A 24,468-nucleotide genomic window follows, 5' to 3' on the forward strand; every position below is an offset into this window, starting at 1 on the left:
TACATTTTATTTCCCTTTCTCTGAAAAGAGGACCAAAAGATATGGTTGATGGTTCCTCTCATCAAGAACCAAAATTCTTAGGGACAAGAGAAAAAAATTAATTATATGCAGGATACACAATGATGCAGGGATGTCTTGGGAAATTTCTTCAAAATCAGAAGAGTGTTCTCTTCAGTCCTCAGGACAAAGAAAATCAGCTGCAATAGTTTGTTTGAGGACTAGTCCATCCCTTTGGCCTTTTATTATACCTCCCCAGCATCATCAGTTTCCTCCCATTCACTCCCCAAAGGGGAATGAGCATGATTTCAGTCTGACTGTCCAACTGGTCTTGCTCTTGGTGTGGAGCAACTTACTGGACTGAGTATGTTTTCTTTCTTTGGAAGCACTTAGGTGGTTCAGGATGCTACTAAAGTCCCTGTGAGTTATTTCTGGGGTCCCCATGACCAGGGTATTAATAGACCAAAGATAGAGACTTATGGGTGAGCTTAGGGGTCCCAGGTTCCTACTTATTTTGACAAGACCAGTTATTCACTAGATGGGTTTGTCCACCCATCTGCTTGATGAATAAAATGTGAGGCAGAAAAGTATAAAGTTTCATTTTGTGTTCTTTTGCCACATCTATTTTCAAATTTGAACTTTCATGAAGGCCGGGAGAGCAGAGCTTAGCAGAACAGTGCTCAGTTCCCCACTCTGGCTTCATGCAGAGCAGGGATCTAATGAAGTGTATGGTGCCCATTTAGGATTTTCATTTGACCAAAAGATTAGCTGCTAAAATTTGTGCTGTTCAAAGTTGCTGGTGTTAATGACTCACAGTGACAAATAGACATGAGTGGCAGAGCTGCAGCTGAGGTCAGAGGTCTAGCTAGATTTTTCAACTAAAGATTGAATACTCACTAAGGTTCTATTGTTCAGTGACTGTGATAGGGACATAAGAGGGAAAAACTGTGACTAAGAGGCTAGAAGGAAGGGAGGGTTGATCGATGGGAAAGTGGGATTAATGAATGTGTGTGTGAATGAATGGATGAGATAGGTGGGTAGAGAGATGAGTGGGCAAGTGAATGCAGTGGATGGATAAGTAGATGGGTGAGATAGATGGGTGCATGGATGAATGGTTGGCTACATCGAAGGGATGATAGACCAGTGGGTGGGTGGAATGAGTGGATGGATAAGTGTGTGCAGTAGATATTTAAGCTAGTGAATAACCAGTCTTGACCAGTCATTTACTAATTGCTTCTACATGCCCACATATCACCTGGCATTTGCTAAATCAGCAGGCCACAGTGGTTAGTTTTTATCAACTTAACAAGGCCTAGAGTCATCTGGGATGAGAGAACCTCAGTGGGTGGGGGTGGGCTTCATCGGATTGGTTTGTGGGCAAGCCTGTGAAAACATTCTCTTGACTAATGATAGATGTGGGAGGGCCCAGTCCACTCTGACTGTGGAAGGGCCAAGCCCACTCTGGATGGTGGCCCCTCTGGGCAGGTGGTCCTGGGTGTTATAAGAAAACAAGCTGAGAAAGCGTTGGGGAGCAAGCCAGTAAGCAGCATGGCCTCCGCCTTGGTTCCTGCCTTGAGGTTCTTGCCCTGACTTTCTTCAATGATGTACTGTGTTTGGAATATAAGCCAAGCAAACCATTTCCTCCTCAAGTTGCTTTTGGGCCATGTTGTTTAACACAGGACAATAAAAAACAAAAAGCAAAATCAAAAGCAAACTAGGCCACAGACCTGTCTGGGGAAAGCAGAAAGGATCATTGGAAAGGATCACACGAAAGAGGTGGGCTCTCTATGCACCAAAAGATGCTCATGCTCAAGTCAGAAGCCCGGACTGTGAATTTCAGTCTCATCTTGTTTGAGTACTGACCTAAGTCTGAGACTTTTTCCTTAGTAAAAATTAGGATGCTATAGTTGTGGAGGTCACAGTGCTAGAGACAAAGGCGGAGGTTGGGGGGGGGGCGCTAAGCAGGAAAGCACACCTAGATACTGAGTGGTGTTCAAAGGTAAGATGGCATTTTCACCATTCTGATGACTAAGTGCAATGCCCAGGACTGAGGAGAGCCCACGTTTCCTGGCCTGAGTGATCAGCACTGGATTTGTTTCCCAATTAATTGACATCCCCCATGAAATGTGCACTACAGGAAACCATCAAAGAAGTGGGAACAGTGAAATCGGCAAGGGAATGGAGTTTTCAGGCAAAAAGAGTTAGTTGGCTTAATAGGTCAGATAGTGCAGCCAGTGTGACAGCAGGGAAGAGGGATGGGGTGAAGGTGTTCTCCAACTTCCTTCATTAGGTGCATTTGCTGTGGGGCACCAGCTGTGGAGCCTTGCCCCTCCTCCCTCACATGGGCCAGCCCTCTGTGTCACTCCTTCTGAGTCTCCTTTTCTCTAAATGTCCCCCCTGGTTCCCTCTCCTGTCTGTGAATATGTTTTTGGAAAAGCTTTTGATCTACATTTCCTTGAGACCATTGACAACATTACCCTAAGTTTTAAACAAATAAATAAACTGGTCTTGCCCCAAATCACTCATTTGCTAATTGTTTCTGCGTGCCCAGATATCACCTGGCATTTGCTAAATTAGTAGGCCCAGCTGGAGAGAGCAGGAAGCGGCTCTGAATGGCTTTCTCTAGATTTCCCTTCCTCTCTTGGTTCTTATTTTCTCTCCTCACTTTTCTACTGGATTCTCTCTCTGTCTCATCTCTCCCTGTCTGGCTTCTGGCCTGGGTCTCTCCTTTCTTCCCCCTCCTTTCCTCTCCCCTCCCCTTCCTTATTCCACATTCCTCTGGCTCTAACTCTTACATTCTTTCTTTCCCAACCTGATTCTTCCCTCTTGTTTTGCCTCCCCATCTGCTTGCCTCCCACCCGGGGCCCCTGGAAGTTGCTGCCCACTCTTTTAAAGCCTCCTCAATTTTTCCTCAGTGACCAGGTTTCTTTCCTGTGGTTAGAAAGTAGCTCAGGCCTTAACCCATTTCCTCTGGCATATCCAAATTAATTAGGTGAGACTGGGATCACACTTTTCAGAATTAGAGTAATATTTATCAAACACCCTGGAGACTGAGGGATGCAAGGGAGAGAGGAACCACAGCTTAGAGGGAGGTCACTGAGCTGAGGGGATGGGCAGGACAGGAGCTGACAGGGCACGCTGCTCAGACCTCCTCAACGGGGAAATGAGTGGTGGGAAAGGCTGAATTCTGGAGAATGTTAAGGACCAAGGAGGGATCCAAAGCTTACGGCTAGCCACCATTCCTTCATGGAAATAGCATGTGGTCAGGAGTCATATACAGTGGCCTTGAGAAACATGCATTCCTGCCAATCCACCTGCGGTAGTTTGAGTGTAATTGGCCCCCATAATCTCACAGGGAGTGGCACTATTAGGAGGTTTGTCTTTGTTGGAGTGGGTATGGCCTTGTTGTTGGAGGATGTGTGTCACTGTGGGGGTGGGCTTTGAGGTCTCTTATGCTCAGGATATCGCCCAGTATCTCAGTCAACTTCGTGTTGCCTGCAAGATATAGGGCTCTCAGCTACCGCATCTGCCTGCACACCACCATGCTCCCCATCATGAGGGAAATGGACTGAACCTCTAAAACTATGAGGAAGCCACCTCAATTAAATGTTTTCTTTTAAGAGCTATTGTGGCTGGAAGCAGATGCAGAAATCCACAACTGACCAATGGGCCAAGCTCCTGGAGTACAATCGAAGTGAGGGAGGAGCAAAAATATGAACAAAGGAGTCAAGACCATGATGGGGAAACCCACAGAATCAGCTGGCCTGAGCTAGTGAGAGATCACTGACTCAGGTCTGACAAATGGGGAACCTGCATAAGACCCAACTAGACTCCCTTAATATAGATGACAATGGCGCAGCTGGGACAATATATGAGGCCACTGGCTGTGGGTCCAAGATCTAACACTAATGCACAAACTGACTTAGCGGAGCCCATTCTATATGGAGAGATACCTTGCCTAACTTAAACATAGGGGTGTAGTGGGTAGAGAGGTGCCTTGGTCCTGCATCAACAAGATGATGGGACAGATTTATTAGATTTCCTAAGAGAGGCCTTACCCTCTCTGAGGAGAAGATGGAAGGATCAAGGGAGTGGGAGAAGTGGGAAGAGAGGAGGGAGGGGGAACTGCGATTGGAATGTGAAAAATAATAAAAAAAAAATTAAAAAGTAGAAGAGTTGCTGTGGTCATGGTATCTCTTCACAGCAATAGAAACCCTAACTAAGACACTACCTTTCCCACTTGGTTAGGATTCCAGATCAGTCCAGCCCAGTGGGCCGTAGACTCTGAAGAAGTTACCTGTAATCACATGGCCTAGGTACCAGAGGCCACAGTTCAGCATAACCCAGAATTATAACTCACTGTCAAGCAGCTAGCCAGACCTCACCTACTCACATCCACTGAACCTGCTGCTCTTTAAGGGGATGGCCACTAAGCATGTCTTCTTGGGGGTAGGGACGGGCTTCAGGAGCCCCACAGTCCTGGGGAGATAGACCATGAGGTCAAAACTCTCAGGAAATCCCACCTGAATTGTTTATGTAGACAAAAATATGGCACCAGACAGGCCATCTTACTCCTTTTCTGTGTGTCACATCCAGGCAAGTGTCAAGACTTGAGGGACTATGGAAACTCCAACAGAAAGGACATTTGCTTTAGAGTCTTTAGACCCTCTGTGTCCCCAGCACCTGTTGGAGTTAAGTCTTAATTGAATATTTGTGGAAGTAGCCACCTAGTTGATCCAGTGCTGAACAAATTTCCCTTGCCCTCCCCCCAACTTCACTACTGTTGATATTTGATAACTGTCGTGATAAGCTTGTCAGGGGGGCCTGTCAAGGTCAGAGAGGTCAAACCTGTCCTTAGTCTTCCAAGGTTAAATACAAAAGACCTAAAGGTCTAAGGCTTGGTTACTGTGGGATGTTTTGGCCTTGGTAGAAGATGGATGTCTTATCTAAAAAACAATAGACTTGGGCTGTGGTGTGTTTATTCTTGACTCTCAAGACCAAATCACAGATGTGGTTACCAATTGCTTAGAGGATTAAGAAATAAAGTCTATTTGCTCCTTATACATGATAATAAAAGCCTTTTGCCATGTCCCCATTTTGGTTGGGGTACTTGAGAATATTAAACTTGGGGTGTTCAGTATTTACTAGATTGCACTCCTGACTCTATCCTATATTTCTGTCCCTTTCTTAGTGTCTTTACATGCCTTTTCTCAATCCGCATTCCCCCTCTAAGGTACAAACTGGACAAACTTTGTCGGATCTGACCAGAGCCCCACAAAGATGGGTTACATCAGACTGGCCCACAACATGGGGCTATGACCGAGGGTGACAACATAGGCTGTCCACTGTAGGATATTGAGTCTAATTTACTGGGTTCCACACACCAGATACCAGTAGCACCTTCCTCCTTGCTTGTCATGATAACCAAAATATCTCCACATACGGCCAGAAGTCCCAAGATAGAAAGATGGGAACAAATCACTCCACTTGAGAGTCACTGATGTAGAGTCATGGTGATCATGTGTTTAACCATGTGACTCCATTCTTCCTTGTGGACACTGGTAAAGTAGAGAGGGCTCTTTATAAGCACCCTGGAAGCAAATCAGTGAGGTGTTTCCTCAGCACTAGCTTTAATGAGATGTAATTTACCTAATGGAACATTCATCTTTAAAGTTCCAAATGTACAAGTTTGTAGTTTGTATACATTCTGTCTTCTGCAACTATCACCATAATTTAAACTTTGTCTATTATTATCCCTGCTCCCAGAAGGAAAGCCCATACCTAAAGTAGTCAGTCCCCTTTCTCCATTGGTTTACCCAGCTTGCTGCTTTATTTAAATTCAGGCTTCGAGGATGTCTCCTTTCACATAGGGTGGTGCGTTTCCGGGTTCTTTCATGCTATGGTGTCTATCACTACTCTTTTCCTTTTTATGACAAATTAATATTCTGTTGTATGAGTGCAGCACAGTTTGCTTATCAGCCATCGACCAATGAACATTTGGCTTGCTCCTACCCTTTGGCTATTGTTCATAATGCCATTAGCCTTCTTCATACACAAGTTCTTTGCAGGTCTGATTTCATTTCTTCTAGGAGTAGCTTGGGTCACATATTTGCTGTGTTACTAGCATTTTGAGGAACTGTTAAGCTGTTTACCAAAGGAGCTGAGCTTTTATATCTCCAACATCAGAGTGTGGAGAAGCCATGGTTGTATCCTTGTTGGCACTTGGCATTAACTGCCTGTTTGATTATGGTTGTCTGCATACCTATGCATTGACACCACAATGTGACTTTGATGGGCAGCTTCCTTATGGATTAATGGTGCTAACACTTTGGAGAAATGCCTGTTTGAATTTTGCATCAACTTTCAAACAAGGATTGTTTATTGTTAAATTTTAAGATTCTTTCTGTAGGCTTTTTTTTTTTTAAGATTAATTTTATTTGTATAAGTGTTTTCCCCAGATGTATGTGTGTGACTATAGTGTGTGTCTGGTGCTTGCATAGGTCAGAAGGGCATCAGTTGGATCTCCTTAAATTGGGGTGGTAGATGATCACAAGTCACCATGTGGGTACTGGGAACTGAACCCAGGTCTTCTGCAAGAGCAACAAGTGCTCTTAACTGTTGAGCCATCTCTTCAGCCTATTACCAGATATGTTTTACAAGTATCTCTCCCATTCTGTGGATTCTGTTCACTTCTGTTCACTTCTGTGAAGATTTCCTCTGACACAGGAAATTTTATATATATATATATATATATATATATATATATATATATATATATAATTTAAATTTGAAATAAGCTTGTTTTACATATCAATCCCGCACCCTCCCATTCTCCCCTGTTCCCCCACCAACCCCCATCTCATCCCCTTTCTGTTCCCCAGGAAGGGTGAGGCCTTCCATGGGGAGTCTTCAAAGTCTGTTATATCATTTGGAGCAGGATCCAGGTCCTCCCCCATGTGTCTAGGCTGAAGAAGTATCCCTTTATGTGGGATGGGCTCCCAAAGTCCATTGGTATACTAGGGATAAATACTGATCCACTACCAGATGTCCCATAAACTGCTCAGTCCTCCCAACTAATACCACATTCAGGGACTCTGGGTTGGTCCTATGTTGGATTCCCAGATATCAGATTGGAGTCCATGAGCTCCCCATTGTTCAGGACAGCTGTTTCTATGGGTTTCTCCTGCCTGGTCTTGACCCCTTTGCTCATCACTGAGACAGGGATGTTTTTAATATTCTCCATTTGTTCTCATGTTGTGTTGCTTATATTTTCAGTGTCACATGTAAGAAATCATCACCAAATTAAGAAACCACAATGATTTGCATTTATATTTTAAGAGTTTATAGTGCTATAAACTGTAGCACTAACTATAGGACTAACATTTAGGTGTAGAATCCCTTTTGAATTGATTTGTATGTATTTGTATGTAATGTGAGATTAAGATCCAGCATGGAAAGCTAGTTGCTCTGGGATAACTTTTTTTTTTTTTTTTTTTTTTTTTTTAATGTTCTTTCTCTATTTAATGACAGTTGTTGTTGTTGTTGTTGTTTTAATTAATTATTTTTTTTTAAAAAAGACATGTTTTTTAATTAGGGTGTGCCTGCATGAATTGATGTGTATCATATGTGTTCTTGATGAGGTCAGAAGAGGACACTGGATCCTTTGGAACTGGAATTACAGATAGCCGTGAGCCACCCAACCTGGGTGCTAGGAACTGAACCTGGGTTCTCTGGAAGAGCAGTGCGCTCTCCTAACTACCAAGTCTTGTCTCAGTAGTTACACTCAGCCCTAACTCTTGACTGTCTTGTTGAAAAACAATTGACTATAAAAGTAGGAGTTTGTGCTTGAGTTTTCAATTATATTCTTTTGGCCTATATGCCTATCATCATTTGTAATTCAGTCTTTTTAATCACAGAGAGGTGATGGAAAGGGTCTTTACGAATTAAAAGGGTGAAAGAATGAAGATACCAAACGTGGGTGTGCGTTTGAAAAAGATACACAAAAGATTTCAGTTTTAGAATCAGGAAGCATCTTAAAGTTGGTCTTTGTATAAACCCTGTGGGGGGAAATTATTAAATTTCTGTGTCAAAGACTAAGATTTCCTACAGGTTTGTGGCAGACAAGTGGTAAACCTGGGAATTGGACATTTCCTGTGACTCTCTAGGCAATGTCTTCCTTCTTCCCAGGCCCAAATGATGGCTCTCCAGTCCCGCTCCAGACTCTAGACTAGCTGGATTTCCCTCACAGAGCACTTGGCTTCTGTTTGGCCCTCACTGCCCTCAGCAGAGGGAACTGGGTGGGCGGCGAGTGTCTGCTTTTTCTTGACAGGCTGAGAGAATGGAAAGCCAACTAGGTGAAAGCGCTTGGAAAATGTGAAATTGCTATATAGGTGCCTCTAAATGATAAGGTTGCCAACTTGATGCTCTTCAAGGCAGGTTCACCGTGTCATAAGCAGCACAGCAGAAGGAAACAACTCTCTTAGACATGTTCATAAATTGTCATGATTGTCACTTTCCAGGAGAATGAACCTGTGGAGCTGGACATGGGGCCATGGGAAGCTACAGGAAGCCACAGGCTGGGATATCTCAGATGGAAGAGGCTTTGAAAGCATGTGCCTTTAGGAGACCCTGAGAAGACAGTAGAGTTTGTGTCCTACTCATGAAAAACCAGAGGCATAGGGCTTTGCCAGGAACTTTTCCAGACAGAGTCTGCTGTGGCTTGTCACATTTTTCTTCTCTTCCCTTTGGTCATTCCCAAATGTGTCTCTTTCCTAGGGCCATAGGTTATCTCAAGTCACATATAAATGAGAGATTCCTGTTTAAAATCTGGAGGCAGAGGGACTTGCCTCAATTTGTGAGTCCCTGGAGGACAGAAATAGGCACCAACCTCCCCCCCATCCCTGCTCTACATACATCTCCCACCCCTGTCTCTGCTCTGATTGATGCCTGTTAATTATCTACAGCATGCCTGTTTAGAAGTTGAAGCTTGGTGTGAGTCAATAAAGCCGGAGCTCTGGTCACGGAGTGTCTGCTCAGGCAGTCTTGTGAGTGTCTCTATCCACATATATGTGCCTCCTTCTCTAAACTGAATGTCTATACCATCCTTGCATCCTGATGCTTATCTTTCTCTTTAAATCTGTACTTCTTGTCTTAGCACCTAAGACATGCTTTTCCTTAGCAGTAAGAGCTTACAGGCTGCACTTCTCTGAGTCACCAATTTCTTACACATGCTACACGGCATGTGTTTTGGGATGGGGAGGTTGAGCCTTGTTCACTGGAGGACCAGTAACCAGGATCATTTTGAGACACTGAGGATGCTGTTGTGGCATATATGTAGGTATACATATACATATACATATACATATACATATACATACATACATACATACATATATATATATATATGCATGCGTGTATGTATGCATCAGGAAAACTACTATTTTGAAAGGGCTTATTGTTTACAGATATAGAATAAATTACAGAAAAAGATACTATGCTCACAGCCTTTCAGAGTCATGTCAGTCTCTCTCCTATACCCTTGTTGATCAGCACCAGATGAAACTGTCTTCGGAGTGCTCATAGCCACATCTCTGGCTTTTTCCACAGGTTTTCAAAGCAGAGTGCCTATGGCAGTAAGCTGGCCTCTTTGAGGTTGTGTGCACCTGACCAGTGAGGCTCACTGTGTACTCTCTTTGTTTAGGGCTCTGGCTGACATACTGAGACAACAGGGACCAATCCCCATAGCACACTGTGAAAGAGAAACCATCTCGGCCATCGATACCTCTCCCAAAGAGAACACGCCGGTCCGATCAACCTCGAAAAACCACTACACTCCTGTGCGCACGGCTAAGCAGACTCCAGGTAAGTGAGAATTGGTCACCTTGAAGTTTTACTGACTCTGCTGTGAGGTTCTAGTGCTGTTTCTGCTCTGGCTGGGCAGACTGTGGAGTGCTGTGCAGTGGTTGATGTTCTGATAGAGAAGACAGGCTTTTTTTTTTTTTTTTTTTTTTTTGTAAGAGTTGGGCTGTCTTCTGAGGAAGGTTTGGTATGAGAGAGACCAGGTCTGGGACGGATGAAGACTTGTGGCCCATCTGTGCTTTCACTGGTAGCTAGTGTAATTCTCTAGTGTGAAATAGAGCTTGCAGCATCCATGGTGGAGTATAGTTGCCCATTATCCTATGTGGCAGAAAGGTTTTGGTGCTGTCCAGGATGCTGGATAAAGATATAGGCTGTATTCTGATGCAGAAACTGTTCAGTTACTGGTACCTCAAAGAGCACTTTCTGAGGACAAGAATGATATCTGAATTTTAGGGTGATCCTTTCTTGTAAGATACAGGTTCCCTGCATATAGGATGAAGTGTCCTTCTATATAAGTGGGGAATTGGATCTGAGACACCCGAGGGTACCAAATGCTACAGATGTTCAAGCTCCATATATACAAATGGTTTGGTGTTGACACAGTGCCACCACAGGTCCTCCTGTATACTTTAAATGATTTCCAGATTCCTGAGAATTTCTAACATGATATCATTATGAGACTTGCTATGCCATGGACTTTAGGGAATAACGTCGAGAAAGTGTGTACCTGTTCAGTAAGGCCCAGTTTGGGGCTTTGATACATGGTTGGTTGAATCCTGTTGAGTTGAATTGTGGGGCTGGTTTGATCTGTACCTGTAGATGTGGGAGCTGAATGTGCCTTTTACTTCTTTATTTCATCATCATGGTAACACTAGGAAAAAAACTGGGCAGGACTTACTGTCCTTGTCTAATGGATTAGTGAATGAAACTCAAGAAAACTCAGTAACTTGGACAAGATCAACAGGTATAAGAATAAGAAAACAAACATGTAAATACCAATAATATATCATGCTATTGATCTAACTATTGTCCAGAGGCTTTTATAAGTATGTTATTTTTTATTCTTTGTAGCAATCTTGGAAATATTTATCTACCACTTTATATGAGGAATATAAAGGTTAAACATTTCCCAAACCATTCTATCCTTCCCCTTCTAGGGACAGGTATGTAAACTATCTGAAAGGATAGCTCCTTATCAGTATGTTGAGAACGTTATCTCCCTGTGAGAACTACCAACTAGTTTAGTATTGATCCCACTCTCAGGCATACAGTTTCTGCTTTGGTACTTAGATCTGGAATCTTCACATCTGTCACTTTATCCAGAGGTCTGAACTAAGCCTGCAATAAGGATATACAGCCACTAGGTGGCAAGAAGTGGGTGTACTCAAATCCTAATTGTAGCTGAAATCAAATTTATTCCATTTATGCTTTAATCCTCTTGAATCTATCAAGTTGTTCTTGCCTTTAAGATAATAGTCTTAAACCTTTAAAAATTATTAAATTTTATGTGAAATCTCTTCACGTATACCTGCATGCCAGAGGAGGGCATCAGATCCTGTTACAGATGGTTGTAAGCCACCATGTGGTTTTGGGAATTGAGTTCAGGACCTCTGGAAGAGCAGCCAGTGTTCTTAACTGCTGAGCCATCTTTCTAGCCCTAGACTTAAATCTTTTGAACATCTGATAAAAGCTGAATGTATATGAATACAGACATGTATGTATTCAGCCAACAGTTTGCAAGAGATTAAAGGGATCCACAGGCCCCTCCAAATTTAGTAACCCCTGCTTCACATGTAAAGATGAGTAAATTTGCTGTACAAAAACTCCTTAGGCGTGTTATCACCTTGAATACCCTAGATCCTTGACCTGGAAGCAGTAGAGGGAATTTTGTCTGAAGCATCTAGAATAGTGGCCACCCATCAGGCTGTGTATGCTTTAGAAACACCTAGTGATATATTGAAAATGCTGGGGTCCAAGTGTCATAAAGTAGGAGGAATTTCTAGAGTTGAGGCTGACATTAGTGTATGAAGCGTCACAACAGGTGATTCTAACATGCACCCTGTGTGCAGAGTCACTGGTCTGGTTGGGTCCTGATCTGTTATGAGCAAGGACACAGAATGCCCAAGTCCCCCAGCTTGGCTATGTGTTGAGATCCTGTAGCAAGCCTAAAACATTAAGGGCACCTAAGACCCAGTCTGGTATATCATGACTTAATCATTATGTAGGGTGTGGTTTGAGGATAGGGGAGGTATTTAAAGTTCTCCCTAATGCAAAGTTTAGAGTAGTTGGCTCTGGGGCTTGTCCACTGAACACCATTCTTAACTTCAATGTTCTCACCGGCCATGAGTATTTTTATTTATCTGAAGATTCATCATTTGAACTCAATCTCTCCCAGAACTGTGTCGTGACTCTGGGATTTCTAGCTATTCTGGCATCAAAGTTTCCCTGACTGTTGAGTCTCACCCTTCTGTTCAGTATTTATCCTGTCTCACTTACAGACTGATTCAATGGACAGTCTTGATTTGCCCTTAAATGCCCTTGACTGGTCAGGGAGAGTTCTCATTTCTTGTTTCTTACACACATCTCTCTAGTGAGTTATGAGAAGGAAAGGCAATGCTTACATGACTCAATTCTATGTTTCAAGAAATCCCTCTTTTTATTTCTCAAATTACAACTCTCCACTTATCTCTCTCTCTCTCTCTCTCTCTCTCTCTCTCTCTCTCTCTCTCTCTCTCTTTAAGAAGGGAATGCCAGGGAAGCATTCTCAGTGGTGAAGCAGAAATGTACAACAAGCGATTTCACAACAAGCTACATCTTCTGTAACTTCCATCAAATGCAATGCTTTTCTAAACGGCTGCTGTCCTTTGCCACACAATGTTGCAATTTGAGCCACCCGCAGTTTAAACAGAACTTTGGGCAAATGTTCAAAGTGGAAATTTACTGTGACATTCCCACTGGTTAGATCAACCACCCACCAATTGTAGTAAAGTGGCAGAGGTCCTAGGGGGATATTAAGGAGGCAGGCCTCAGAGCATGCAGTGGCTCTGCCATTCAATGAGATGTTCTGGGATCAGCTGCCTGGGATCTGCTGGGAATTTGTGAGCCCTGCAGCACCACAGTACCCGTAGGCTCTCACCTGCAGAACAAGGCCCTGTATGTTAGTGAAAAAAACTTAGCAATTTAGACTGAGAAGCAAGAGGAAACATGGGTTGGCTTGGGACACTTCTTCCAAATAACTGCAGTTCTGATCAGGCCCTGCAGTTCCTTGTCGGCCACTGTGACTACTAGCTCCTGCTGTCTAGATTTTTCTTGGAGTATTAGTTAACTAGGTTGAGCACTCAGACAGACCCTGTCCACAGCAAACACTGACTATCAGCCATGAGCAAATTGAGGAAGTGTATGCATAGCTCCTGGCGGGCAGATCACATGCATGAAGGAAACAAGGGCAACACGTTGGCATTCTCAGGCCAGGTGGAGGCTGTGGGGCTGTGTCTGGCACGATCAGGGTTTGGAAAGTTGAAAGCTCATGCTCATTTGGTTTGGAGACTCAAGTGGAGGTCCTTCCATGATAATGAAATATGATAATCCATGTAGCATAAGTACCATGCATTGAGGGGTTGTGATGTACTGGGTACTCTGTTCAGTACTTTATGTATGACAGAATGGGGATACTGTAATAGTTTTATGTGATGGGACCTTCCAATCTCTGAGTCTTTTACTGATACTTTCCCAAGAAACATCTTTCCAACATCACAGGGGGCTCCACAATAGGCATTTACTTGGGGCTAGAAAATTATGGAAGCCTATTTGTCTCCCAACTCCTCAAATCTAACTGTCTATTCAATTGGTGGTCCATGGCCCAGCATCAGCCCTCTGATGAGAGCTGGCTTGAATTCCTAGTGTGGCCACACCTCGGAATCACAAAAGGTTTCTGAGAATATGATGCCTGCTGGCTTCTGTTGTGAAGAGTCTCATCTGTTTGATCTGAAGCAGAATCTGAGCATCGGTAGACTAGTTTCAAAAATTCCCTACACCCTTCACATGATCAAAATTGGGAACCAAGTTCTAGAGGAGCCCACTAAATAGAGAGGAAACCCTTTGAAGGGTGTGGAATTCAAGGTCCAGACAAAGTCCTGGGATAGGCACTGGCTGCTCAGCAGTAGAGGCTGGGATAGGCACTGGCTGCTCAGCAGTAGGGGCCTGAGAGAGAAGTTCTCTCATGGTGGATATGGCCAGGGGGTGTGGAGGAGTCAGACACACAGGAGAGAGAGGGAAGATCAGGTGTGCATCTGGGAGGAGGATTGTGGCGAGAAAGCAGCACAAGAATCAACAAAAAGACCACACAAAATCATTCCAAGATCACAGTTGGTGTTGCAGATCCACAGAGTTCAGGGCCCTAGAGGCTTGATCTTCATAGAGGGAAGTAATGGAGGCTGAGTGTGTTTACTTGGTCTGGGTTTCTCCTAAAGAGTTTGTGTGAGGGTATCTGTGTATAGTGGAGTGTTCTCCCTGGCAATAGACTCCCTGTTCCAGAATTTTGATCTCCAACTTCTAGGATCAAGAGTGGCATCAGCAAGACGCAGTAACTATTCATGCTGCCTCTCAACCACTGTGTGTTGTAAAGGAGTCACCTGTATACTGTCATGGTCACAGCCTTGAATGGTCAACCAAGGGAGCCACAGGGTGTGATGGTTGATGTCAGCTGACAGGGATGTGCTTTGCCATAGCCCTTGTGGATTGTCCCTCCATCCTTGGGAACATGACATCAGCTCCCACTGACTTCTTGCATCTCTCCACGGGCTCCACTTATGCTCACCTCCTCGAATGCCCCCTTCTTGGTGTGTGTGTGTGTGTGTGTGTGTGTGTGTGTGTGTGTGTGTGTGTGTATGTGTGTGTGTGTATGAGAGAGAGAGAGAGAGTGAGTGAGAGAGGGGAGAGAAAGAGAGAGAGATTGATTTTCATGTTGGGGCTCTGTTTTGTTTTATTGAGATCATCTTTCACGAGATTGGCACTCGTTGGGTAGGTTAGGCTGGCTGACTAGCAAGCCTTATGCATGGATCTGCTGATCTACCTCCATATGCATGTTTTGTTTGTTTGTTTCCCATAAGTGCTGAGATGGAACTCATATCCCCATACTTGCAAAGGCAAGCATTCACTGACTTCACTATGTCCATGGCCTTTTTCCTATACATTCTGACCTCTAGGTATTGTCTTTCTCTGTTGCATGGCCCTGAATTTCCTAGCAGCAGACATTTGGGAGATGACATCAGGGCTCAGACATGTCGGTGTGAACTCCTCATTGGTTTACAATGCCTGCTCTACTGTCTCCAGAGAACTTGCCTCAACTAAGATGACTTACATGTTCACTTGTTCCCAGCTCGTCTCTGTCAGAATGTAAACCACACTTTGAATAGGCAAAGGCTTTATCTTGTCATCACTGCTATGTGCTCCTCAGATCATGAGTACCACCAGGAAACCTCTACCTAGGTGGTGCCTATCCAGTAAAAACTACATGAAAAACAATGGGGTCTTTAGTTAGAGGGGGTACAAAAAGTAGGATTAGCTCCTCAAGTCTGCATACTTTCTGGGTGGTTCTGCTCTCTCTGTGAGGTCCTGTGAGCACCTTGGCCTCTGTGGCTGAACTGAGGCCGGTCACAGGTGCTAGCTAAGTGGAGGTCCCGATGTCCATAACCCAAGTTTGTTTCACAGTCCCCAGGCTGACTCATATCCTAGGAGCTTTGCATATATGGTGTGGTACAGAGTGACTGTCAGGCAGGACCTTCTGCACACTCTGCTCACTTTCTACCAAGAAAGCCTCACTAAGGAGGTTTGTGGCCAGGTGTCCCAGAGTCCTCTGTTTGCTACAGGCTTAGGGCTGACTGTGAAGCTAGAACAATATGCTATGTATGCTATAGAACTCTGGGGAACATCTGGGTATTCTCTACCTCTTACCCAGATGAGAGTAGGATCTTCCTTTTATCGGTCATCTGGAGGAGCTGAGATGGTTTGTTCTGGAGTGGGCTACCTCAGAGACATTGAGGTGGCTGAATTGAGGTGGCTGAAATCAACCAGCTGATCCTTATATCTTAGCAAATGGAGGTCCACAGGGGTCACCTGGGTGAAATGCAACATTTGTGTCAGTGTGAATCCCAATGTTCAATGTATCAGGATAGCTTTTGGCACTAAGGGGGTGCTATTCTAAGTGTGCTTTGGCTGGTGTATTGGTCCCAGCAAATGAGGTTGACATTTTTACCTCTTTTTATTTTGCAACCATTAAAGTGTTTTAAACACAAGTGTAGCTTATTGATTCCCATTTTATTCCATCAAACAGAGCTGGTACAAAGGTCATCAGTACCTAGCCTCCACCTGAGTTGAAGTGTTGGTGGCAAATAGAGCAAAGCCTTTCCCACTGTCTAGGAGGAAAGGCAATGTCAACAGGTCAGTTTTTCAGAGAGTGAGACATGCTCACAACACAGCCAGTGGTGGTACCAGAGCATTACTGGGGAGAGGGAGTGGCCTTTGGTACCTGAGGTGGTATTTGAGTTGACTGACAAGGTTCTTGGACACATCTGGACTAAGAACATTCCAGGCAGAGGGAGTAGCCAGTTCAAAGGACCTGAGACAGAGACAAAACTATCATGAGCAGAGAGCCAGCATGAGTGAGAAATGAATAAAGGTGAGGGCAGTGTGTGGGAGGGCAGGGCATTAGAGGTCAGCAAAGAGTGTGGCTTCTGTTTTATGTGATGATTGATCTCTGACTGCTAAGCATTGGAAAAGGGTTTCATCAGGCATGCAAAGTAGCTAACACATCTTTTAAGAAAAAAATGGCCCAGGGAAAGAGTTTTCTTAGCGTATCTCCCTTGAGGAAGTCACTCCACTGCAGAGAGAGCTGAGTGATCCAGTAGCATCTATAGTGGAATTACAAGTCCCACCCAGTATGGGTAGCCCAGACAGCTGGAACAGGGCCAGCAAGCCTCCTTTGCATAGCTTTGGGTGTAGTGTGTGTCCCTGGAACTGGTTCCTATTAGATTGACAACTGTCCCAGGCCACTCTCTCAGTGACCAAGAACTCTGGACTCCTGGACATATTGATTCCTATGGGGGTGCTCTCCCAGTGGCTTCTACTCCTCAGCAGCACATCTCACTCTCACTCGCTGTTCTGTCTGGAGTATTCTCTTCTTGTCCATTTCCCCCAGCCTTGCCTCTGCTTCCAGGCATCATCTTAGGACTCTAAGTCTCTCTTCTTACTGTTATGAGCAGTTTTCCTTCCAGCCTGGTCCCACAGCCAGCCATGTCAGCCCCAAATAACACACAGAGACACTCTTTCTTATTGGCTAGCTCTGTCGTAAATATTAACCCATTTCTATCAATCAAAGTATTTCTGTGTGGTCTTACCTTACCAGAGAGAGGGTCCAGACCTCTTCCTCTCAAGTCCATACATCTTGACTCTAACCACTACATCTCCCAGAATCCTCCTTGTCTCCTAGCACCACCTATCTTGCCTTCCTATTTGCCATCATCTCCTCTTTTCCGTCTAAAATAAAAAGAAGGGTTTTAACTTCAACATAGTAAAATTACATCAACAAAACAGTTATTAATCAAGAACTATAGTTAAGAATATTTAGTCCATTAACATTATCATGAATTAAAGAAAATGTTCTATCATATATCCTATCTTTGTGATTCTAAAGTCTTATAAATAAATTATCTTTAGTCCTAACTAAGGAAAACTATAACCATAACTATCTGTCTTCAACTCCATCAAAGACCACAGAAGAATAATATATAAACTTTAGAAATGACAGGGACAACCCGCTGCCTGGTCAGTCACCTGAAGTTCTTCTGTACTGTCCCATCTTCAGCCCATAGGCTGAAGATGTGTGTCTGGCAAAGCAGGAAATTTCAAACTGTCCCACCTGTATTGGCAGTTTTTCAGTCACTTTTCTCGGTGTCCTGCAGAATGTCTGGCAGACTCTTCCATGAAGCAGGAACCCTGTAGCAATGTCCATCTTGTCTTAGCAGTCACTTTTCTATGGGTCCTGAATGTCCAGTTTATATAGCATAAAGTCATTCAGTCCAGAAAAGAACAGTATCTTGCCCAAAAGGCTAGTCATGCCATATTGGAAGTAAACTCCATAATGAGTTTCATCGATGTCCATCTTCCCTTCTGATGTAGTTGGTGTTACCAGGAGCAGTTGTGCCTCACTGTTAAGAAAAACCCTAAACCATTTTAAATGCCATATTCTGTAGGTCTTTGAAAGGTTTGAATAATACCTGTCCATTTGAAATATATCTCTGTATATCTTGAATATTTAACTTATTTAACTATAAGTTTTGACTATTATAGGTGACTATCTATACTCTGCACTAAATTATACATTACATTTTAAAATGAGCTATATAAACACAATACCTAAACAATAAGAGAAATATACATATCACAAAATTAACCTTAAATTTGTATCAATAAATGCAAATCTATTCCAAAAGTTTTCATTTCTATACCATAATCCCCTTTTTACCATTACAAAGAGATTGGTTGTTGTCATTAACCACTTATAACAAACCCCATTTAAATGAAAACAAACATTTACAAACAATATTTGGGAATTTGGGTGTTGTTCTTTACAAATTGCTTCCTGCTGGTAGGGGGCAATGTCTTGGGGGTCCTAAGAAGATGCAGAAATCTTGATTGTAGTGGTCTGCCAGGCTGCCTTGTCCCAGCTGTTTTTAATTGTTGGATTGCTTGGGACACTGTTTAAGGGGTGCTTGCTTGATCAAACCATGTTAGTCTGGAAGGAATTCACAGCTTTTCATTTACTGTGGAAGCAAAATTAGAAATTCTTTTTCCCAGTAACCTGTCCTTAGACTTAAATTTTGAAGTCAAAGCATTTTAAAAATATATAAGTTGGATTAATCCAGAAGCATTCATAATCAAGTGTATTTTAGCAGTTATTCCTTCCTTAGCAATTCAGCAATTAAAAGACACAATAGGACACAGTATCCAGACTCTCTGTGTGCTTTCCATCTTCACGTGGCTTTTTTTTTATTATTCTATTTCTTCTGTTTCTATTTTTTTTTTTTCAATTTTTGAGATAGGTTTTCTCTATGTAACTTTTGCCTGTCCTGGATTTAACTCTGCATACCAGGTTCGCTTTGAAATCACAGAGATCTGCTTGCCTCTACCTCCAGGTGCTGGAATTAAAGGTGTGTGCCACCACACCCAGCTACTCTCTTTCTTTTCTATTTTTTTTAGATCACTTTGTCCTGTTTCTTTTTCTCTCCCAAGCCTACATATATTTTAAAACATACTGTAAACCTTTAGAGGTTTTTTCTTTATCTGAATCTGTCTTTACTGTAAATCTTTATCTTTTTCTGGTCACAAGTCTTTTATCTGCTAAACAACATTGCTAAAATGAAAGCCACAGCTGTATTACCCACCATCTATCCAAGATGGCAGAGGTACGTTTAGCACCAGCACTGAGAGCTGTGCTCACTGCCTTGGTCTATGCTGCCATCAAGAAGCCTGCTGCTGGCTTGGAGATGTGGCCACTGCCACTGTTGTACACCTTTGAATTGTTAGCAGGGCTTCTTAAAAGAGCCTGGTTTTTTGTTGCTTGTGCCGAGTCAGGAAACCTCCCTTAAAAGAGCTGTGCTAGTCTCTGCTTGTCTCTAGTAAAACAGAGGTCAACTGAGAAAAATGCTGCTACAAAGAAGACTTGTTTGTCTCTGTTATTTTGTTATTAAAATCCTTTCTTAAGCTTTTGTTAAGTTTTAAGTGGAAGTTCTTAGTACCCACATTGTAGGCACCATTTTGTTATGAGTAGTTTTCTGGCCAGCCTGGTCCCACAGCCTCAACAGCCCCAAATAATATACAGAGACACTGTTGGCCTGTTCCTAGCATTTCTTATTAGCTAGCTCTGTCTTAAATATTAACCCATTTCTATCAATCTAAGTATTTCCATGTGGAAATACTTATCTTACTTGAGGGAGAGTCCGGACCTCTTCCTCTCAAGTCCCTACATCTTGACTCTCCCCACTACATCTCCCAGAATCCTTCTTGTCTCCTAGTCCTTCCTGTCTTGTTTTCCTATTTGCCAACATGGCTTTATTCATTAATCAATAAGAGAAACATATTTACAAAATGACATCTCCCATCATTTTCCCAGTGGCATCTGAGTCCCAGGATCCTGAAGAGACATTGTGGATGCCCCAATGTGTGTGTCAGTGCAGTTCAGATCCAAGATCTTGTCTTTATTTTATAGACCACTCTGTGCCTCATTTTCCTGGTCTGTAAACTAAGATGATGGAAAGCACTCCCTACATGTATCTGAGGCTTCAGTGTATTAGTGACTCCTAGAACATCTCTCAATCTGCTGGCCTGGCTCAGGGCACAGCATTCACGAGCTATCTACTAACTGTTAGGAAGGAACTAGGAGAACCAAACCAATTTCTTTGTGTCTGAAAACCCACTAGGTTCCCAGGGGCATCAACTGGTAAGCTGAGGAGTCCCAGGATGGTGTTGATGCTAGGAGCAACAGACACACCAGGACTTACGGAAATGGCTGTGTCCTTAGTCTGCAGTCAAGAATTCTCAGACTCAGATCCAGGTGTGGTGGGTTCCTCCTGGCTATGAGTTGCCATGTACTAATTGCTGACATTTATACTCCTACCTGACTTGGAAAGCTTGAGGACTTTTTAATGTTCCATAGGCTGATGTATTTAAGTCTTGAAAGGATCTTATGAGCCAACCACTACTGTGCCCGGAAGAAATAGAGGCTTGGGAATAGTAAAAGCTTTTACTTGTCTGTGACCACATAGGAGGAAGCTGTGCTGTCCTGTGTAAATACAGACAGACAGACAGATAGACAGACAGACAGACCCTAGAACACAAGTACTAAAGAGCTAGAGACAAGGCACTGGGCCCATTCCAGTGGTGGGAAGCTTGTTTTGTGGCTTAGTGTCTATGCTGATCTTGGTGCCTTGTACATGGGGCTACTGGGAGGCCATCAGAGGAGGACTACTGCTTGCTTATCATAGGGTAGTATTCTCAGTGAGTCCCTAAGCAGCTCCATGAAGGCCTTAAGTACTTGGAGGAGTGGCCTGAGCATCTTTTGGTGACCCTAAGCACTACCTATGTTCAGTTGCTATGCTGAAGTGTTTCTTGTCACTTCCATCTTCCTGGGAGATGAGCTACAAGAGCATAAAGACACAGTGTCTTCCATCCATGGGGCTTAGGGTCTGTGGGTCTCAGAATCTAACTTCCATCTGAGCAGTAATGTCTGGAACTCACTCTCTCCAGCCATACTTCCATATGATCCTGGGGCTCAGGAGGAACACAGGTCCCCATCACCACCCTTACTGGGGTAAGTGGACAAGTGGATTCCTACTTGGTAATTTCATGTTGCCCAGACACTGAGTCTCAGGTCCCTCTGTACACTAGAAAACAGTGTTCTAGTTTGTTTCTCTGCTATGATAAACACCATGACAATGATTGAGGAAATTCAGGTCAAGAACTCAAGGCAGGAACCTGTAGGCAGGAACTGAAGCAGAGACTATGATGGAAGAATGCGGCTTGCTGGCTTACTTCCCTTTATTTGCTTGGTCACCTTTCTTACACAATGCAGGACAACCTGGCCAGAGGTGGAACTAACCACAGTAGGCTAGGTCTTTCCACATTGATCATACAGCCTCACAGATATTCCCACAGGCCAATCTGTTGGAGGCAATTCCTCTACTTAGATTCCATCTCCCCAAGTGTGCCAAGCTGACAACCAAGATTAGTTACCACAAATAGCATTTCCCAGCACAAGGTGGCTATGGAACATTGGTGCCCAGAAGCTGTGCCCTCCAGCAGCTGACCAGGCCAGTCATGCCATGAGTCTTCCTAACCTGGAATGTTAACCTGCTGCACAGACTTGGTCACTTGGCCAAGAGCAGCTGTATGCTAGTTCACTGATGTCTTCACCAATGAGTAAGCTGAACAAAGTCAGATAGAGCCTGCTCTCTGAGATGTCCAGCAATGGCTCTGAAAGCAGATGAACTTAACATATGTTCCAGCTCATCCCCAAATGAAGTGTGGGGAAAGGATATGTAAGCCGCAAGGAGAGGGTTAGAATTCTGAGGGCCTCCATGAGGTTGGCTAAACCAAGGGACCAAAAGAGTGTGGTATAGTGATGGAGAGTTGGGAACCCAAGCAAAGAAGCTATGCGTAGAGGGCACAGGAAGGATGTCAGCTGCTGGGGCTCTGGGCCTCTCAGTTGTTTGTGTTGCTGTAACAGAATACCTGAGACTGAATAGTTCATTGACAAAAGGGAGTTTTTTAGCTCACTATTCTGGAGGTTGGGAAGGTCCAAGAGAGCAGTGAAAGCATCTTCGTGATATGGTGGATTCCTCAACCCATGGCAGAAAACCAAGAATGCATGGATGTGTGTGTGTGGGAGAGAAAACACAATTCTTATGAAGGCCAGCCTGGTCTTGCAAGGAAGTTATTCAGACATTTAGACCCAGGCATCTCCCACTGGGCATTGCCTTCTAAATAGCCACTCTGGAGAGTTAGAGTTCTAAGATTTTAACTTGGAATAATGCTTGCAACACAATGGTCGGTGTTCTTGAGAGAAGGGAGATCCCAACTTCTAGCCTAGTGGCATTTAGACATATTTCCCTGCTAGGCCGATCACATGCATAGTAAAGGATATTTGGGACCCAGAGGTGGTGAAGACAATAGCACTGAGCCATCACAATCCAGGACAAGTCTTAGCTCCCATGGGCATGAGAAGATGCATATGATACACATTCACTTCAGAAGCTTAAATTTAAGACCATACCCAAACCAAATACATCACTGGCCATACTGGTAACCCATCTGAATCATAAGTCATTAGCTCAACTCATTCAGAGGGGGGCTACTGTGGTCAGAGTGGGCATTATCACTGTCCTCAATACTATCATCAGCTCCGATAGGAGCAAGAGCAGCAGAAGGACTGAATGGGCAGGAGTTTGCAGGAGGAATCCCTGGAGGTTGCTGAACTGAGGACAAGATACTAGAGGAGAGGAACAGACATGGACATAAAGGCACAGAAAAGAGAGCCGTGACTGATTCCTCTGGAGAAACTGCTTGTCATTTTCTGTCAACAGACTACAGTGATTGAAGAATTAGGACAAAGGCCAGAAAGGAACTGGAACTTGGTGTACTTTTGGAAAGAGCTGCCTTGAGCAGCAGAGGATTTTTTCCTTCATTAAACTTGTGGGTTGTCCCCTATGCAGGGGAGACACATGAGCATGTGGCTCATAACAATGGGGCAAGTGAGGTTGTACCCTCCAAGGACACTTAGAGGAGAAGCTTGTGACAATGTAGGGTGACAGGCTTCTAAAGCAGGTGAGCTAAGGACCACATCCTCATTAACTGCACATGCAGAGCCAGAACAAAGAGGGGCAGGGCTTTGAGGGACATTGATACCTTTGCTCATTGAGAAGTAATTTGGATGCCTTTTTGGGTGTTGGGTGTTGAGATACAGGAATGAACAAAACCCACGAATCCCTGGAATTTACACCAAGACAAAAACTAAACTCACAAATATGTAGCCTAAACTCAAGTCATGACAAGTGTTTTGAAGAGAAACTGAGTTTGGAGGCAATAGAAAATGATGAGAAAGGCAGAATGGAGCCTTGTTTGTGGTGGGGATGCTAAAGCCTAAAGGATAGAGCTATGTGCGACTGTTGTGGGAAGTATGCAGAAGAGAGCCATGTGGTCTATAGCAAGAATGGAGGTCAGAGAGGAACAACCTTGTGTTTCATGTAACATATGAAAGTCTTGGGGTCCATTTTGGGTATGATGGGGTCCCATTGTAGGTTTCCCAGAAGAGGAGTGTTGGCATCTTGACAGTGGACCCTAGAGGGGCAGAGGTGGCAAAGGGAGGGTGGGTGGGTTGGAAGGTGTGTCATCTGGATGCAAGGAGAGATGTGGAGACTTGGACTAGGGTATTCACAGTGGACGGCTGAGAAGGGCACATTTTTCCCTGGCTTACTTATTTGTTGTAAACTCCCAATTTTGAGAAATTTCCAACTAATGGAAAATTTGTCAGAATGATATAATGAGCACCAATATAGTCTTAACAGTTTTGAACATTCTACTCTATCTATTTCTCTTTCTTGTCCCATTCTTTCTCATCACCTTTATTGCCATAATCATTATGATCTTATCATCTTAACTACTAGTAGCAGCAGTAGCATCAACTGTATTTCTGCCATCATCATCACCATCATCATCATCACAGCCCCTGTCAACGTCATTGTTGCCATCACCACTGTTATCACCATGGTCACTTATATCTGATCACCATCATTACTGAATCATGTGAACATTGGTGACCTGTATCGTGACTCTTCCTTCCTAAACTGCCTTACCATGCAGCTCCTCAAATCAAGATGGTTCCCTTATGTAAACATAATACAATGACCAAATTTATAAAATTGGCCACTGCCAGAACAATCTCTCCTATCTCCACTGCCATGTGTGAATACAGAATTTCTTCCTTAAGGGATCTGGCCTTGACTTTATTCATTCTACAAAGCAGACCCACAATCTTTGATTCAATTCCAAGTGCCTTGAGCA

At 43.6% G+C, this 24,468-nt stretch overlaps 1 protein-coding gene across 1 annotated transcript in view; it reads left to right on the forward strand.

Annotated features, from left to right (window-relative positions):
• Positions 1 to 24,468, forward strand: part of Shisa6 (shisa family member 6) — a 280,683-nt gene that overhangs the window by 14,499 nt on the left and 241,716 nt on the right. The window contains exon 2 of the mRNA XM_051180360.1: positions 9,698 to 9,858. Coding sequence (XP_051036317.1) covers positions 9,698 to 9,858 — 161 coding nt within the window. The remainder of the gene's footprint in view (positions 1 to 9,697; positions 9,859 to 24,468) is intronic.

The sequence above is a fragment of the Phodopus roborovskii genome, unplaced genomic scaffold (genome assembly GCF_943737965.1).
Source record: "Phodopus roborovskii unplaced genomic scaffold, PHOROB, whole genome shotgun sequence".
NCBI classification, from domain to species: domain Eukaryota; kingdom Metazoa; phylum Chordata; class Mammalia; order Rodentia; family Cricetidae; genus Phodopus; species Phodopus roborovskii.